Source organism: Martes martes (assembly GCF_963455335.1).
Source record: "Martes martes genome assembly, chromosome: 12".
Classification (NCBI taxonomy): domain Eukaryota; kingdom Metazoa; phylum Chordata; class Mammalia; order Carnivora; family Mustelidae; genus Martes; species Martes martes.
In genome coordinates, this window is record NC_137900.1 from 82,428,572 (window position 1) to 82,448,078 (window position 19,507).

General features: G+C 36.6%; 1 protein-coding gene across 1 annotated transcript in view; it reads right to left on the bottom strand.

Moving 5' to 3' along the window:
- The window catches only part of MEGF9 (multiple EGF like domains 9), an 81,350-nt gene that overhangs the window by 26,739 nt on the left and 35,104 nt on the right, over positions 1–19,507 (bottom strand). Inside the window, exon 2 of the mRNA XM_080820338.1 lies at positions 13,521–13,722. Coding sequence (XP_080676464.1) covers positions 13,521–13,722 — 202 coding nt within the window. The remainder of the gene's footprint in view (positions 1–13,520; positions 13,723–19,507) is intronic.

A 19,507-nucleotide genomic window follows, 5' to 3' on the forward strand; every position in this document is an offset into this window, starting at 1 on the left:
CCTACTGAATTTATAAAAACAGGAGCAAGCCTGAAATACCCTCACTGTTGAAACACATGGAATATACCATACCACAGAATTCATTTAATATATAAAGAACCATAATCGTGGAATTGATAATTTTTTAAACTAGCCCTATATACTCTGAATGTCAAAATAATCATGGCTAAAGCATTTGTATATTTTTTGTAGGAAATCTAGAGAAACTTCAAGTCAAGATCTCTCTTTGGAATCGACAAATTTAGGTATTTTGAGTGGAAATCAAATCCAAGGAGAAAAAAGATGAATAGTCCCATATTCTCTCTACCCTCTAGGAAACATACTTCTTGCTATTAAAAAACCCCATTTGAGATGGAACAAGTCATGCTGATTTAATTTTCTTTCAGGGGACACAGGGGAAGACAAAGCCTTCTCTGTGGGAACAAGTGTCCTTCTATTTCAGCCTAAGTCTACTAACATAAGATTTAGAAGCTTTTCTTTTAAAATTTTATAGGAAAAAAAATACTTAAAACACTAAAACAGGCTATGAATTAGATTGTATATTCTAACCACAATGCCATACATCTAAAGTGGCAGACCTCCATGCCAGCAAAGTCAGCTAATTTCCTTACTGTGATTCCTTGTCTGGACCTGAGGATAAGAATTATCACTAGGGTCAGCTACATCTTCATCATAAGACAGTAATACTTTCCATATTCCCTTGACTGACTGCTCTAAATAATAATTCTATCAACTTTTTATTTCTAAATAATGTTAGATGTAAAGAAAAGTGTAAAGATAGCACAGAGAGTTCTTGTATACTATTCACCCAACTTCCCCTAAGGTTAACTTCTTATATAACCATGGTATATTCATCAAAACTGAAAATTAACAGTGCTATAATACTATTAACTACACTATGACTTTATCAGAGTTCCCTAATTTTTACATTAACGTCCTTTTTCTGTTCCAGGAACCAATCTAAGATATTATCTTATGTTTGTTTACAGGGCATGTCTCCTTAGCTTCCTCCATTCTGACAGTTTCTTGGTCTTCCCTTGTCTTTCATAACCTAGAAGCTTTTGAAGAGTACTGGTTAGTTATTTTGTAAAATGTTCCTCAATTTGGGCTTGTCTGACGTTTCATCGTAATTAGACTGAAATTATGAATTTTAGCAAAGACTATCTCAGAGGTAATATGCCTTTCTCATTCACTGCATTATATTAGGGGATACATGACACTATATACATGACTTATTACTGATGATGTTATCTTGATCACTCAAATGATAACTCTTCATGCTAAGAATCTGTCTGTATAGTAGCTAAACTTAGAATGGTTACCAGGTATATTTAGAAAATAGGCAGAGATTCAGCCACTCTATTAATAAACAATAAAACACTCAATTAATAAACTCAATTGATAAAATAAAGGCAGTATAGTCAGGTATTGGTTTGACTTGTTTCTGTCACTTACTAGTTATCTGTTTTGGAGCAAATTACTCAAGTCTCAGTTTCTTCATCTGTGAAATGAGACTAGTTCCACTTTAGTCAGTTGCTGTTTTATCCTTAGAAGTTAGAATATATAAAGCACTTAGCCTGGCACAGAGCAAACATTCAATAAATGTTAATGTTGTTCATTCTGGGGTTGATGGTGGTAATAATAATGTTAATATTATTTGCCAACTTGTGTGATAATTTCATCTGAGAAAGAAGTCAAATTTTAGGACAGAAAAGCATGATGTGTTTATAAGATTTTTACACTCTTTAAAGTGTAGTAAAATGTCCTGAGAGATGCTTAACTAGAGATTAAATTGTGGTTTCTTTCTTCTTTAGCAAGAGAACTTTGCAACGGCTTTGCCATTTGGGCAGGGAGAGAAAATAATCTTGAAGCAGATTTTTCCAACCGGGTGAAGAATCACTTGTTTAGGCCTCTTTAGTTGTGTCAGTACAGAGTGAACAGGCCCCACTGTCCTGAGACAAAAGTTTAGCAAGAACTTTGTTATTGGGGAGGGAGGGAGACTCGGGGTTTGTTAGGTGAAAGATTCTACAGAAAGTCCTCAATTAGAACACTTGGAACTGGCTTGCACACTGAGATACAGCTGCATGTATAAACCGAAGGAGCTGACTATTAAGATCTAGAACTCTAGAGCCCTAATGTAGAGCCTCCTTGAAAGAACTTGGCACTGAGGAGTGGGTTCATCCTCCCTCAAAGAACTGCTCTGGCCTCTTTAAGGATCTGGAACAGTGAAAGCATCATTACATCATTACGTCACCTGTCAGATTGTCCAACCTTGCAATGCCATACAGGAGTGAGAGCCAGTAATGGCAGTGAACTGTTCAGAATCCCGTTCCCTTGATACTTAGCATCAGAGGACTGACTCTTAGAGTTATTGGAAAATGAGTAATTAATTGTTGGAGAATGGGTTGCCTCAAAAGGAAAATGGGTTGCTACTGAGGCATATGAGTCTCAGAGTAATTAAGTGGAAAAATAAAAGAGGTGTGCCTACATCTGAACCTTGTTTGTGGAAAAGTCTGCTATTTATATAATCATTCAACTTTCCCATATCTATTATATTGGCTACCCCCACAGGCCTCTCTACAAAGATTAATAGTTTTTAAACTCTCAAAAGGTAAAGGGCCCTTGGATTTATTTTTAGCTGCACAGAAAGAACATGGGTATGGGGACCCTGCTTGACGCTCAGCAGCAAGGCTCAGGGGGATCAAACGCCATGCAATGCAGCGCGTGGCAGCAGCTATTGAAGCATGTAGGAGAGCAGATTCAGTCCCCACGGACTGCAACAAAGGCAGAACAGGAACACAGGGAGAGAATATGGGCCTGAGAAGGAGCCCTCGGACTGAGCGATTCCTTAAATACAATTTAGAAATACAAACTACCTTTAGATTTGTGAATATGTAGTAGTGCGAAAAATCACAAACTTGCTAGGCAATTATGCACAGAAACCCTGCTATCATGGGGCATATCACCATTTTCACTATTGCCCACTGTCAATTTTCTCTCTGTTCTAATTATTATCCTAATTTTGGCCCTCACTAGTTTTCATTCTGCCTCTAATTGCCCCCTGCTTATATCCATCCATTCTACTACTGCTAGGACACAGTGCTGATCTTTCTTCTGCTTAAAAATTGCATCATGAATAAAAGCCAAATCATTTATCTGGCCCTTGAGGCCCTCTGTGACCTGACCCTAGCAGGACTTGCCAGATTTATCTCTGCCCCCACTTCTCTTCCACCTTACATCCTGTGTAAGCACATCTCTGAGACATTAATCTTCCTCTTTCCTGTTTTCTAACATCCTTTCCCACCTTGTCCACTTCTGTAAGCCTAATCCTTTCCTATCTTCAAAACTGAGGTCAAAAGCTATCTCTTCAATGAAATAATCTCTGATATTTTCAGCTATCAGTGAGATTACCCAGATTCTTAATCCCCTTAATAATTTACCCTTATAGTTTATGATGTCGGTCAATTTTTACTTCCTATTATAATTATTTCTATACTTTTTTAGTGTCCTTACTAGACAGGAAGCTCTTTTGGAATAAGACCCATTGTCTTACTAATCTTTTATTCCCCACAAGGTCTAGTAAAGTATCCTGCACATAATTTGTTATATAAACACCCTGATACCAAATACTGCAATTTGTATGAACATGATTATTTGTATTATTAGCATATATACATCTACATATTTGGGAGAGCCTCTCAGCAGAAGCCAAATAAATGAACTTTTAACATTACCAATAACTAAATTTAAGCTTTAAAATATTTCCTTCAAAAATCTCAAACTAGCCTAAAAGTGGCTTAATAAAATAATTAAGTAGAAGAGTCTGCAACATGGGTTAGGGAAAATACCCTGTTTGATCAACAGCCACTATACCAACTCACTGTGACATGTTATTTTCATGTTCTCAAAGGTCACCAATAGCTGGAAGAAAGATGTGTTGTGTTTTTTTCCATTCATTTGACTACAGCTGTTACCTAGTTAATAATTAGAAGACCAGGAAAGCAGAGCATGCCCTGTATTGAATGGAGGATTTAAAATAGAAGTGTACTGAAAAACACACAGAGCCATCTAAACTGTAATAGACATACATTATTTACACTTAAATTTGATGCTCTTGGTGCCTTTTTCTGAATGAGCCCTGTCTAGCCATTTGTTAACATTCAAATTTTAGTCTAATTTCTTTTACCATGAACTTAACAGGATACTTGGTGTAATGTGCTTAAAATATCTTCTAACACATAAGGCATTGGCACTGTATGAACATTTATTGAAACAAATTAATCATGATAGGATAAGGGGGTCAATTACCTGCTTTTGACTAAGACAGCTACCTTTTAAAATTCTACCTTCAAGGAAAAAAACATAAAAGTGAATTTTAAAAAGATAATTTAAGCTAGATATTCGTACCATTGCCAGAATGATAACTGGGATACAGAATAAAATTATTTTTAAATAAAATTAAAGCTCTAAGGCTTTGCTCTATTTTCCAAAGGAATAGCAGAAGAATATCCTAGAAAATTTCTTGAGTTTGTTACACAATGTATATGCACCTATCTTATCAGATATCTCTATCTGAATATCTCATAATCACTTCAAAATGAACTCATTTGAACCCTAACATCATCATCTCCCTCCAACTTACTAAGTTTCCTGTATTCTTTATCTAGTTAATGGAATATCTCTTCACTCATGTGCCCAAGCCAGAAAGAAACATGGGAGTCATCTCTATTGCTCTCCCCCTTTCTCCATATGTACCAACAAATACCTAGCCTTGTCACATTTTATTCTCCAAATACCTCTTATATTGGTTCCCTTCTCTCTTGTACCGTTGCCAATATCAATGCCAGTGTCCAGTTTCACTGGTCTCCTTCCCTGAGCTCACTCTCTTTTATCCACCAGATTTCTGACAGAGTGATTTTTCTTTAAAGATTTTGATTTATTTATTTGACAGAGAAAGAGATTACAAGTAGCAGAGAGGCAGGCAAAGAGAGGGAGGAGGAAGCAGGCTCCCCGCTGAGCAGAGAACCCAATGCGAGCTTCGATTCCAGGACCCTGAGATCATGACCTGAGCCAAGGGCAGAGGCTCAACCCACTGAGCTACCCAGGTGCCCCAGAGTGATTTTTCTTGAAAGCAAATCCAACATCACTCCTTTTTCGATATTCTTCAATGGATAAAATTTGCATCTCTTCAATGGATAAAATTAGGCCTTTTATGGTCTGGTCCTTTTTATTCTTCATTCATTCATTCTATTCATTCATCAAGTATTTACTGAATCTACTTTGCGCCAGGCAGTGTTCTAGGTGTTAAAGATACAACAGTAAACAGACAACAGTCTCATCTCATCATTTCCCACTCTCCTTCAACCCTTTTTTTCTACCACTAACAAGCATTCTTGCCTTTGAGAAATAGTGAGACACTTGCACTCTACTGAAGACGCCTTGCTATTTCATACAAATTTCTACTCCTCTTTCAGGTCTCAATTTAAATGCAACTTTTTCACTCAACACTTCCCTGAATCTCCTGTGCACTTTTCTGAATACTCATATTTTGTTTGTGTTTCTATCTTTCCACATCGGGTCGTTCAACATCTGCAAATCAATCAACGTGGTAGAGCACATCAATAAAAGAAAAGACAAGAACCATATGACCTCAATTGATGCAGAAAAAAACATTTGACAAAATAGAACATCCGTTTCTGATTAAAACTCTTCAGAGTATAGGGATAGAGGGAACATTCCTCAATATCATAAAAACCATCTATGAAAAGCCCACAGCAAATATAATTCTCAATGGGGAAAAGCTGAGAGTTTTTCCCTTAAGATCAAGAACATGGCAGGGATGCCCACTCTCACCACTACTGTTCAACACAGTACTAGAAATCCTAGCCTCAACAATCAGACAACAAAAAAGAAATAAAAGGCATCCAAATTGGCAAAGAAGAAGTCAAACTCTCCTTGCAGATGACATGATACTGCATGTGGAAAACCCAAAAGACTCCAACCCCAAATTACTAGAACTCATACAGCAATTGAGCAATGCGGCAGGATACAAAATCAATGCACAGAAATCAGTTGCTTTTCTGTACACGAACAATGTAACTGTAGAAAGAGAAATTGAAGAATCAATTCCATTCTCAATAGCAACAAAAACCATAAGTATGATACCTAGGAATAAACTTAACTAAAGACGTAAAAGATCTAACCTCTAGAAACTACAGAATACTTATGAAAGAAATTGAGGAAGACACAAAAAGATGGAAAAATATCCCATGCTCTATCTTTCCACTGGCAATAAGTGCCATGAGCACAGGGATAACACAGAGTTGGACACAGAGCTGGCAAGGGCAATGCCTTTATTGAATGAAATGAATGAATGAATAAAATGACACAGCTTTCCTCAATTGTTAATTGTTTCTAGTAATCAAATAACTTTTTCTTTATCTCCCAGAATTATATGCAAAGTAATAAAGAAGAGTTTACACAAGCAGCTGTTACTCCAAATTATGACACAAGCGATGATTTATCTGAGTCCCATGTGAATGTGAGCCTCAGAGGTTTGTCATCTTTCTATTTGACATTTATTTCATTATAAGTTGACTTCATGAGTAAAATTTTGCCCTCTGTCCTGGGGCATATTCCCATAATTAAAATGCAAAATAATAAATATTTCAAAATACACTCAGGGTATGGCAGCAACCACAGATTTTATGTAAAAGGATATTACACCACGGCAGAACTTCTTTGTTATCTTACAGAGACAGTCTATAATGATGCACCTAACATACTGACCTACTATTGATGCATTTTAAAAATCTCAAATCAGTATATAATTGCCTCCATATAAAGCCAGCCCTGACAATATTTTAAGGGCTGTAGTAAGAGATATAGGCTCTCACCAGGCAAGCTGATTTTTGAGATAAAATGTTATGTGATTTCTTCATTCACTTATTAAACATATGTCCAAATATAAATCAGGAAAACATTAGAAATGCATTGCAAAAGCAAAAATGAAAAGTTAAGATATCGTAGACAGACTCCCTCCCAATTAAACAGGTTGGAACATCAATGGTGCTGTGAGGGGGTGGCCATCTGTCAGTACATAAAGGACTTTGTGTTTGCACATAAAGACGTTGCTCAACCCACATCTGGCTCCCATAGCCAAGTTCTACCCTCACTAGGGCAACTCCCACTGAAAATATAGGGGCATAAAGAACAGGGAGATGAATTTTTTAAAAGCCAGCTGTTTGTTCCATGAGCATTAGATGTACAAGAGGATCAGGATAGAATTGAGTCCACTATTCTACTTCTATTTGTTTTTAAAAAGAGAACAGGGAGGTGGAAACAGAAAATGATTTTGAGTAGGTGTTAAGAGCTCAGATTTCTCATCTCATTGTATAATCTTAGGAAATTCACTTTAATCTGCATGGGTTTTTTTTTTTTTTCTCCTGTTAAGGTCTTCTTCTCAGCCCTCTGCCTTCCCAAATCATAATTTAGAAGGCACATCTCAGTTCCCACCTCCTCTGGAAAGCCTTTTTCCTTATTACTTCAGTTTATTCTTTTCTCACTCTAAACTATTTGACCTAGAAATTCAGCATGTGTTTATAAACTGTTTTGTATTGTCTTCTAGTAGTTTTGTGCCCTTTAGTCTAGCATAGGTTACAAGCTTCTAGACAAGAGCAAAAGCAATATTGTTTTACTCCAGAATTTTTGCTCCTCTTTGTGAGTTAACAATCCTATAATCTAACATACAACTTATGTAATTTTAGTATGTATAATCTAATATATCCCAAACTCTAGTTCCAAGTTATAAATGTTTCAATCCCAACACTTTTACTTACTGGTTACTACTCATAAGTTAGGCAATTTACCTAGCTTCCAATTTTTTTTCCTGTGCAAATGAGAATTATAATAATAGTGCTTGCTGATACAGCTGCTATAGGGATTAAGTCAACTGTTACATGCAAATGAAGGGCTTAGGATAGTGCCTAGCATGTGTTTGATTAACTTTAACTATTATTAATATCATTATTATTAAATATAGATTGTTGGGGTGCATGGTGGCTCCGTTGGTTAAGCATCCAACTCTTGATTTTCACTTGAGTCATAATCTCAGGTTGTGAGATCATGCCCCGCATTGGGCTCCAAGCTGGACGTAGAGACCATTTAAGATTCTCTTCCTCTCCCTCTGCCCCTCCACACTTATCCTCAATCTCTCTCTCTCTCCTCACCTCTTAAAAAAAAAAGAAAATACAGATTGTCCAATTTTAAGAGGTTTAACATGTTTGTGAAAATGGAGGAAGATAATTTAAACTTTTTTTTCCTGTTAGAATGAACAATTTCCTCTTTAGCCTACCAACAAAAACAAATATCCCAATCCCTCCTCACGCACAACACAGGTGGAATTAATCCTCCTCTTTGGTGAGTCACCAATTCTATTCATCATGGTTTTAAAAAAAAAAAAAAACCAGACTCAACCTCTAGGGAGTTATTGAGCTGAATCTATGTGCTAGTCATAATGTAAATGGGGATACACACACACACACACACACACACACACACACACACACAATTTAAGTCTCACAAAAATCCTTCAAGTCACATATATAATTTACAGATGAAAACACTGAGGCTCAGAGAGGTCAGATATCTAATTTTTTTATTTTAATTTTTTTATTATATTATGTTAGTCATTGTATAGTACATTATTAGTTTTTGATGTAGTGTTCCAAGATTTATTGTTTACGTATAACACCCAGTGTTCCATGCAATACATGCCTCCTTGATACCCATCACTGGGCTCACCCATCGCCCCACCCCATCCCCTCTAAAACCCTCAATTTGTTTCTCGAAGTAGCCTCTCATAGTTTGTCTCCCCCTCCGATTCCCCCCCTTCACTTTTCCCTTCCTTCTCCCAATGTCCTCCATGTTATTCCTTACATTCCATAAGTATGAAGCTTATACAGTTAGTAGGGGGCTAAACTAAGAATAAAATCAAAGTCACTGATTTCAGATTCCACTTCCTTTCTACTACACATACGCTACTTGCCTACAATTTCCTTTTTCCTTAACTCATATAATTTATAGCAGAGCAGAACACAGAGGTGTTTCTTCATAGTTTACCCACATGTTCTTGCCAAGGTACATAGTTCTGCAACTTCCCATTTCTGTTCTTCTGGTCTTATGTCAATTTAACTTCCTTTCTGGTAGTGAGAAATGCACTGTTTACAGCTGTATTTAGAACTCCCAAACCTTCTTTCTAAAGACTTCCTTTGATTACAGGTTTTTAAAGGACTTCAGTGATGCGCTGTTTGTTCTGACAAATTGCCTGATATTCTGAAATAACACTGTTAAAATTTTTAAAATTAAATATTACTCCGCAGTAACCCATAGAAAAGGATTATGGATTTATCTCAAAAAATTAATATACCTAACTTTGGGGCCATAGAAAATCAAGAAATAGGGCAAGTAAAACAAATAAAGATTATTGGGAGCAAGGAGGAAGACTTATTGGAAGAGAGGTCAAGAAACTGAAAGGCCAAAGCACTGAGATTGTCTATAGATACTGAAATCATCCAGGGTTTTGACAGATGTCATGGCAGAGAGACAACAGTGAGCCATGGATAAGAGATCAGGGGTGGTTCCTGGTAGGGGAACAGCAACACAGAGTAGAACAGCATGCTCTGCTGCTAAGAGCTTCAGATGCAGGGTTTTAGAAAGGGAGAAGGGAGAGCACTCTGCAAGCAGCAATGGGGAGCTAGGAAGATTATCTACTCCAACTCCAGGTCTTGAGATAAGAGGAACAAGAGAGAGAAAACAGACATCAATTTTAAGAGCTGCAGGGGAAACAGGATCCTTCCCGATGGCAATTAGAAGATGATGGTAAATGATGTGAAAAATCAACATACTTTGACTGCATGCAGGTATTATAAAATTACATGTTATTCATAAAAAAAGACCTACTAAAGCTAGGTACATCAGGTACACAGAGAAAACAGTCCATATAGATCAAGTAATAATAATAATAATAATAATAATACAGGTATCTTCTCCCTCCTGCTTAACATCAAGCATCCATTACTGAAAATCATGTATTCTACATGAAACACCAATAAAAAACCCATTTTCCAATATTTCAAATGAAAATAATTACAATCCATTACCTATCAACCAAAAACTACTAACCAACTTTCTAGAGTGAAACTAAAACACAATAAAGCACCTGTAAATAAGTAGCCAACTCCCATGTTAAGATGTATAATGCCTATGACATCCCTTCCTGATCCAAAGCAATTCTCACGGTTGTCACCAGGGGCCCTATATGCAGTAACATGTGCACATCCTCTTTGTTGACGTGTGGTGCACTTTACAGATTGTTTACATGGATTCTGACATTACCCCAGTTACATCTGGCATTTAATACAAGACTTCCCACATGTTACTTTGTTTAAAATGTTGTTTATGACATAATTGAGTTTCTGGGATATAAATACAAATTTTTCTTATATAACCATCAGCCAAAACACATTGAATTGAGAGATAAGAACATTCTGGGATATTTGGATGTTAAATACCAAGAACCTTTCTACTAAGAGAAACAATTGTGTACGTATGAAGTCATTCTGCTTCACGGAATAAGCACTTGCTTATTACATTTGTTCAAATGAATTGAATGGTAGCTTTGGTGTGTAAGTTATGTAAGTTAACTATACCCCCTAAACATCAAAATTCTCCTATTCAAAGTGGGAAAATAACAGTGCTCTCCTCAAGGGAGTTTTTTGAAAATTAAATGAGATAATGAACTTAAGTGACCTCGCATAAAGTACATGCTCAAAAAATGGTTTCTACTATTATTTTTATTATATGTCTAGAAATTATAGGTTGTAAAAATTGACTTGTGAATTTTCTTGTTTGATCCTTAAGACAAAACAACTCTATACAAGAGAGAAACAGGACATGGATTATTACCACCACTTCACAAATTAAAAGATAAAACCTTTGAAAAGTAAAGTGACTTTCCCAAAGCTACATGGCTACACAGCAATATCTACTAGGACTGGAACCCTAAACCAGGGGCTGGCAAACTTTTTCTTAAAGACCCAGACAGTAAATACGTTACATTTGCAGGCCACACAGTCTCTGTTGCAATGAGTCAACTCTGCCACGGCAGCACAAAAGCCGTCACAGATGATATATAAACAAGTGAGTACGCCTGCGTTCCAATGACACTTTACTTACAAAAGCAGCAGCGGGCTGGATTTGGTTCACGGCTGTAGCTTACTGACCCCAGCCCTGGATCTCTGAGTTACTAGTCCAATGCACTTTTCCACTACTCTCCAGTTACAACCTATTTTCAGAACAGTGTTTAGCCTATGTCACTTAATAACATTAACTGTTGGGGGAAAAAATCAGAAATAATTTATAGGGATGCCTGAGTGGCTCAGCCACTTAAGCATCCAACTCTTGGTTTCAGCTCAGGTCACGATCTCATGGATGGCAGGATCGACCGAGCCCCTTGCAGGGCTCCACATTCAGCAGAGAGCTGGCCTGAAGATTCTTTCCCTGCCACTCCCCCCACTCACATGCCACCTCTCTCTGTGTGTCTAAAATAAATAAATATTTTTTAAAAAGAAATAATCTGCAAAAGATCAATGGAAACAGCAAGATATTACATGAATTTTAGAAATACTGTTTTTTCCTCCTCTCCAACTTTTCAAACTCCCTCTCAATGCTCCCCTTATTTCTTACTCCTCTAATAAAGCGGTTTGGCCTAGAAGTAAACACTGTTTTATCTCTCCAAGGTTCTCAAGAAAAAAATGTGTTTGTAGAATCGCATTCTAAAGGAAGCAGTAGTCATGCCATTAGATACTAGAATGAGCAAACTTATCCAAATCTCATCTTGTAAAATGGTAAGAAAGTTGAACCTTCTAAGGATAACTTGTGCAGGCATGTTTTTATGGGAGCAAAGGGAGCAATGATAAGCAACTACTATATTCTCAGTCTCAAATAACAGAATGATTATCAATTTTCTCATTATAGAAGCTGCAGGACATGGTGATAGGGACACTGGGCTTGGAATCCTAACTGAGACTTCTTCCTCTGCCATTTAGTTTCCCTGTGATTTAAAAACCCACGTAAAAAGAGTTCCAAAGATTAAAACAAATAACTCTCTAAAAATATCAATCATCATAAGCTTTGATTATTGTTGCATTATAAACTTCTCTTTGTTTTTTACGATTTTATTTATTTATTTGAGAGATAGCAAGCTAGAGAGAGAAAGCATGAGCGGGGTTTGGGGACAGAAGGAAAGAGAGAAGCAGACTCCCGCCTCAGCAGGGAACCCAATGCGGAACTCAATCCCGGGACCCCGGGATCATGACCTGAGCTGAAGGCAGGCACTTAACCGATTGAGCCACCCAGGCACCTAAAATTATAAACTTCTTAATCAAGTTCACATCCATATTTTTAATAGAGGTACGATAAAATACAATATTGCATATCATGTGTATAGTATGATTTATAAAGCATCCAAGATAACTACTGCTTGTATAAAGAGACTTCTGCCAAAGAGCTAAAAGTTCTTCAAAACTATTCCTTCATTTAAGCCAACAGTATTCCTTTGACATTAAAACAAACCAGAATGTATTGTGTGATGTGTGCTAGGCATTTTACGTGCATCTATCCATTTAACCTTCACAACGAACTTGAGGAGAAAGTGAGGCTCAGAAAAATGAAATAACTTGCTGAAAGCACAAAGCTCCAAGTGGCAAAAGATCTTGGATCTATACCCAAATTAGCCTAATTGTAAAGCTTGTGTTTTTATCATCACATAATACTGTCTCTTCAGCTTTTTAATTTGGGGTTCACAAAAAGCTAGGTGCCTCATACAAGGTCAAAGAATAATTACTTTCAATGTAGTAGAAGGCAAATCCTCAGATAGTGGGACACTGTTTTACAATATTAAATTGTCTCCAAATAACGTACTATTTTAAAGGTAATTTCCAGGTAATTCCTGCTTAATCAAGTTTTGGTCCCCCAAACTGTGCTAGTGAAACCAGTGTTCTCCCCACAAGTTAGAGAAGTCAGGATATTACCAACTTTAAGCCTCAGATGTGCAAAGAAACAGTTCTGGCATTTGGATAAGAGACAAAATAAAGCAAAAAGTAAGTTTCCTGAAAATCCAATGGCATGTGAATAAACAACAAGAACGTTTCCACTGGAAATGCCAGGAAGTTATCACTTCCAAAAGGAGATTGCTTTCTCAATAATTTTTTTCCATGAAATTTAGAGAAATTATCACAAAGCAAAATTGGTGACCAGGTGCTTTTGAAGAACTAGATCAGTAAATTAGAAGCTTTTTAATTTTGATATTAAATACACAAAGTAAGGAGATACATGTACATGAAATATTTTATAAATCAATGCCTCCCTTCCCCCTTAATTTAAACCACTCTGGTCCTTGAGAACAAGAGCCTTTTCTCTTTCTTGAAAAAATAGCCTCACCTCCACCCTCTGCTGCTTACCTGCTGCAGAGTGCACCGAGGGCTCCGTGTGGACTACAGTCACATGGCAGACAGAGCCCAGAAGTGTGATTCAGGTAAAAGCCCTCCCTGCAGGTGCCACAGTGGAGCCCTTGATAAGGTGGCAGACACTCACACTGCCCTGTGGTCTGGTTGCAGCGATTCACATCCAGGCTTCCCACCACAGAGCAATTACATGCATATTCTATAAAGGAGAGAAGAGAAGAGACATCAGTAGCTAAGATTTAATGCTTTCTTAATAAAATGAATGCTATTTTATTTTTCCTAGTAAGTGTTCATGACAATTTTGTAAGGATGGAAAAACATGAATTTGGGTTCAAATTCACTAGCTGCCCCATTTATTGAACACGGGAAATATAGACAGTCAAGTATGTAAAACCATACATCACTCATAATTATGAAGCTAATATTCTCAATGTCCTTGCCAGTACTCTTTATCTGCTAGCCCTCCTACCCTACACTCCCATAGAGGGGGGTGGGAAGAATGGGGGAAATCCTGTATACCATTCAGTTTTTCTGGACTGGAAACCTCTAAAGGCCTATTCTTACCTACATGGCACCGAGATCACGTGCTGGAAATGGCAACATGTTAAATAATGAATACTCCCATTGTACAGCAGCACAAGTCTAAGCTCAAATGGTTTACTGTGGTCACTTATTCACGTCAGACAAAATCATGCTAGAGCTGGAATCATAAGCTAATATACTCTTCCCAGGAAAGAATTCATGGAGAGTTGAAACTTTAAGGAAAGGATGAACAAAAAATCCCAGATGAGAAAGTTAAATAAAAATAAAAAATAAAAAATAAATAAATAAAATAAAATAAAATAAATATTTTCAATAAAATATTTAAATAAAAGTTACAGTCATCCTGATCAGTGGGCTAAAACCAATCACAGTTTGAATCTCTTTCCTAAGTTTTAAGATTTAGAAAATGAACTTTCCTTTAGCTACATTTCAAAGAGTTCTTTGGATGAAAATATTTAGAAGTCCTTGGCTTTAGCCTTTAAACGTAGATGTATTTAAAGGTCAGCTTGAATTTGGTTTTTGCTATTGTTTACACTCATTTTACCAAGAAAGTATTTTCAACATGGTTTGACACAGTATCAACACAAATCTTTGTGAGCATGTGAAAAACAAGTAAAGTCAACTGCAGATAAAATAAAACCTTGTACACAGTTTGGGAATAGCCCCAATACCAAAATAGCTATAAATCTAGGTTTAACAAGCACCCCCCCCAATCTAGCATAAATTATACTTCTGAGTATAAGGCATATACATCTGAGTATACTTCTGAGATAAGGCATTATATGAAATGGCATTATATTGATAAAAATGTAGCTTGGAAAAATAAATCTTTAATGCCATTTTTGATGATTTTTTTAAAAGTTACTGAATAACTGCAAATCCAGGGTCTTAATAGGTCTTAAATAGAATGTTATAAAGCCATTTGCTTCTCTAGTCTGGAAAGGAAATTGGAATTCCTAATGTCATCACAAGCTGCTTATCCTCACAAGTCAAAGCAAATGATTCTACAAAAGAATTCCCACTAGACCATGCCCATACCAATCCATACCTCCCACTCTTCTTCAATTCCTAACCTTTAGGGTCAGCTTATCTCCCTACTCTTTCCATCTCTTCTAATCTGTAAATAGATCAAATACATGAATATACATATATGGGTGAGTGATTTACTTTATGCATAATTCAAGTATGAGGGGTAAATTAGTTACAAATCTCAGAGAAGAATTCAAGATTTCTTCAACTCCAAATTAGGAAAGATATCAGTAAACTTTCTCAACTCAGTTAACGTTCTTATTTTCACTAGGCTATGTAAGCATGACATTGCTTTGACAGAGTTACTTTTTTTTCACATTATTTCTAGTGTTTGGTGTGTGTGCATGCGTGTGTGTGTGTGTGTGTGTGTGTGTGTGGTTTTTGTAAATAAGGAAACCATGTTTAGTGGTCTGAAAAGTTGCCAGTGACAACTTCATGGTAAGCCCTACATTCTACCAAAAATGACCAGAATGCTTAAAATAATATTTTTCTTCCAAATCTGGCAGAATTTCAACATACATCCAATTCCTCCTGTTGGACCAATTTCATCACAAGTTAAACTAACCAAATTACGTTGGTGTGGGCAGAACTAGCTCAAGCAAAATGAACAGATTAAGAAAAAAGTCTAAGACTGAGAATTTTATTCTATTATCTCCTTACTAATGTACTTCCATCTGAAACCTGGATCAGTGTTCCCAATCAATTAGATAAGTATTTTCAATAACATAATTAATCTAAAAACTTTGAAGAAAAAAATTGTTTTTTTTTTCAGTAAAGTTCTAATGGATAAACTTCAGTACTAATCAAGTTAATTAGCTATTTATACTTCTATAAAGCCTAGTCAATCTCTTCAATATCCTCTAAACATATTCTTTTTAGTCTCATCTTTGGACCTTTGATCATTCTGTCCTCCTTGAAATGCTCTGTACTCTTCATATATTCAAACCTATCCCCTATGTCAAGAATCGGCTGAAACTTACTCCTCCTCAAACTTTAATTCTATCATCCCTAGTGTGAATCTGTAACAACATCTACTACCTATAACTCTCATATGCCAATAATTTGAAGAGCAGTCAAGTGAAGCAGTTATGAGTACAGTCATCAAGGCAGACAGCTATAGGTTGAAGTCCAACTCTCATTACTAACTTTATGACCTTAGAGAAGTTAACTACCCTCCTGTGCCTTCCTTTTCTCTTCTGTAAACAGGGCATAATATAGTACCTATTACACTCAGCCCCAACCCCTAAGCTGGAGGTAGTACTAGAACAGCTGGAAGAAAGAGATACTAGATAACATAAACAACAATTCAGATGTCAGATTCATAGACCACTTTGTTATACCTTGTGGACTAGAAAGCCTGGGGTTGGGTTTATTACCATGGCAGTTTTTGACAATGTTTAGGAAATGGAATTAGTGTCCCAACATTCAGAAATCCAAGTTGTAGGTTATCTAGGAAGAAAATAAGGGGTATAATATGTATCCTGAGCTTCATATATTAACGATATAGGTGCCTACAAATACAATGATGAAAAGAGAAGGGCTGAGGATGTGGTTTTAGGGAGGATGAAAAATAGCATTTATTGATTATATGCCCCTTGTATTAATCATTCTAGCAGTAGTGGAATACATGGCAATATTTCAGCAAGAGGGACGACCCTTGTGCCAGGAAGGGGGTTGATTTATGAAGACAAAATACACTATCATGTTAACATTCCTCCCCAAATTAACCAAAGGAAAGGAAGTTAAACCAAAGCATACCAAATGCCAGGGGACATATGCGTCTTTTCTGTTTGGAGCTCAGAATCTGAGGCCCTGTCCCAGTGACTCACCTCAAATGAAATGACCCAAGTTAAATGAATAGTATGAGCAACAGTGATAAATGTAAAGCACTATGAATATCCAATAAATTGTGTCAGGATAACTTGTTAGCTTGTAAGTAGGGTAAAAACTCAGAGCCTTCACAGTTCTTGACATTCATATAGAACCAGGCAGAAGTTAATGCAGAAACAATGCAATTTACTAGGAGGCTGGCAATATGAAGAAGAAGAAGGGAATTTCAAATGATAGAAGCAGTGGGAAGGACCTATAGTCAAGAACAAGAGATGAAGTGCTGACTTTTTAATGAGGTAGAATCTTAGCAAAGCAGCACAAAGGAGTCAGTGACATGACTGATGGCAAGTCACTAGTATGGGTGTTAATGGGAAACAACATGAAGAGGACACAAAAACTAATCCCAGACAAGTCTGGATGAAATGCCAAAAATCTCATTTGGCTGCCTGAGAGTACATATGAAGTAAATTCTCCATCGTTTGAGCTGTGGGTTTTCTTTCAATGCCCTGTGATTCTTGGGAAAGCTCTATAGAGAAATAATTAGAGGAAAGTAACATAAATGTTAGCAGAGAGATGGCAATCTTTGGCAATATATTTTTTGTTTGACTTCTGAAAAGCAATGAAATACTTTGAGGAGCAATGACTTGAAACCTAAGGAAGAATAAGAAACTAAAAGCCGGTGCCAAACTTATTTGAAAATAGAAATATAAAGGCCCAGAGAAGAGACAATAACTTGGCATTCTTCTCTGAGAACTCGAAAATACGTTATGATTTTGTAGTAAAAGTATCCAAAGTAATCATTGCATTTAAATCAAATACTGAACTTTTTCAAGCATTCCTTACCAAGGTCCAGGAAGATGAATATTTTCAGCAATGAAAAATAAATATAGAGTAACTTTGTTTAGAAGTCCCATAAACTCTCCACTGCCTTTGTGCACAAACACCCATACTGGTAAGAGATTGTCTCCCTACACATACTAAAGACTTATTCTCATACACCTGGTAGTCTTCTTTCTGCATCTAGCTCTTAACCACCTCATGTCACTGCTCAGTAAAAAGTTCACCATATCTTCTAGAGAATTTTAATTGTGTTTTGGTATCTGCAGCTACTTTGACGGTAGTTTTTAGAAATTTATTAATTGTGAGACTATGTCCCAATTAATGTGTTTTCTCTCCCTGTCTCTTTTTGAAGTCCTTTCTGAATGTTATAATTAACTATGAGGCCTGGAGACTCAAACAATTTGGTAAAACCTTTTGTACCTTTTCTGTCAGGCTTTGCAGATAAAAAAGAACTATAAAAGCAGTAAATGAAAGAACTGAATAAGAAAATGAAAAAATATGTCCCCCATCAATTCATGATGCAAATGTCAGAGAACAAAGAAATGTTCATTGATAAGACCACTGTTACTGAGCTAAAATGATTACAAAGCAAGTATTGCATTTATGCACAGATGCTGGAAAAATATTTGTAAATATAACCAACACAGAGCACTCACAGGAATCTGATTCAGGAATATAGCCTGAATTCTATCTATAGCCTCTTGCAAAATTGTGGAAATACCTTTGCAAAACTCAATTTCCGACTCCTTTTCATTCCTTTAACAAAGATTTCACTCTTGTTTTCAATATCTTCAGATATTGGAAGAATTAAAAAATTATCTATTAAGAACTTTTTTTAAAAATCTGCTCTAGGCTATTCCAAAGCTTTTCATTCTTCCCCATATTCAGAAGAGATAAAAAAATGTACTATAATATTTACTGATGTGTCTTCTGTTCAACGTCAAAGTAGCAAAAGCTAGAAGACATGTATTTAAAATGTATCAAGGCTCAGCACTTAATCTTAATGCCAAAATTTAAAACATTAATAGAACTGAATACCATACGAATAAAATTTTTTGGATGTAAATTTAAAAAACACAAAAGGTTTTTTGTTGTTGGTGGTGTTGTTTTTAAAGATTTTATTTATTTATTTATTTATTTGACAGACAAGAGATCACAAGTAGGCAGAGAGGAGGAAGCAGGCTCCCTGCTGAGCAGAGAGCCTGATGCGGGGCTCGATCCCAGGACCCTGGGATCATGACCTGAGCCGAAGGCAGAGGCTTTAACCCACTGAGCCACCCAGGCGCCCTGTTGTTTTTTAAAAGATTTTATTTATTTATTTGACAGATCACAGTAGGCAGAGAGGCAGGCAGAAAGAAGGGAGGAAGCAGGCTCCCCGCTGAGCAGAAAGCCCAGGGGTTTTTTGTTTTTTTTCCAAAGCAATGAGGTTTTCCTAGACTCTGTTTTCTTTTGTTTGTTTGTTTGTTTGTTTGTTTTTTAACTACGTTCTTAGATTTTGCAAGAAAGAAGCCTTGGTGTCCCATAAGCAACTACTTTAGCTGGACTGTGACACTAAAGTCACATGGGACCCAACTAATAATCGAAGCCTTTTGCAAAGCTAATGTTATAATTAAGATAGCAAGAACGGATGAATGCTTCAGTTGATTACTGCATAAAAAGTAGTGGAATGGGGCACCTGGATGGCTCAGTGGATTAAGCCTCTGCCTTCAGCTCAGGTCATTATCTCAGGGTCCTGGGATCGA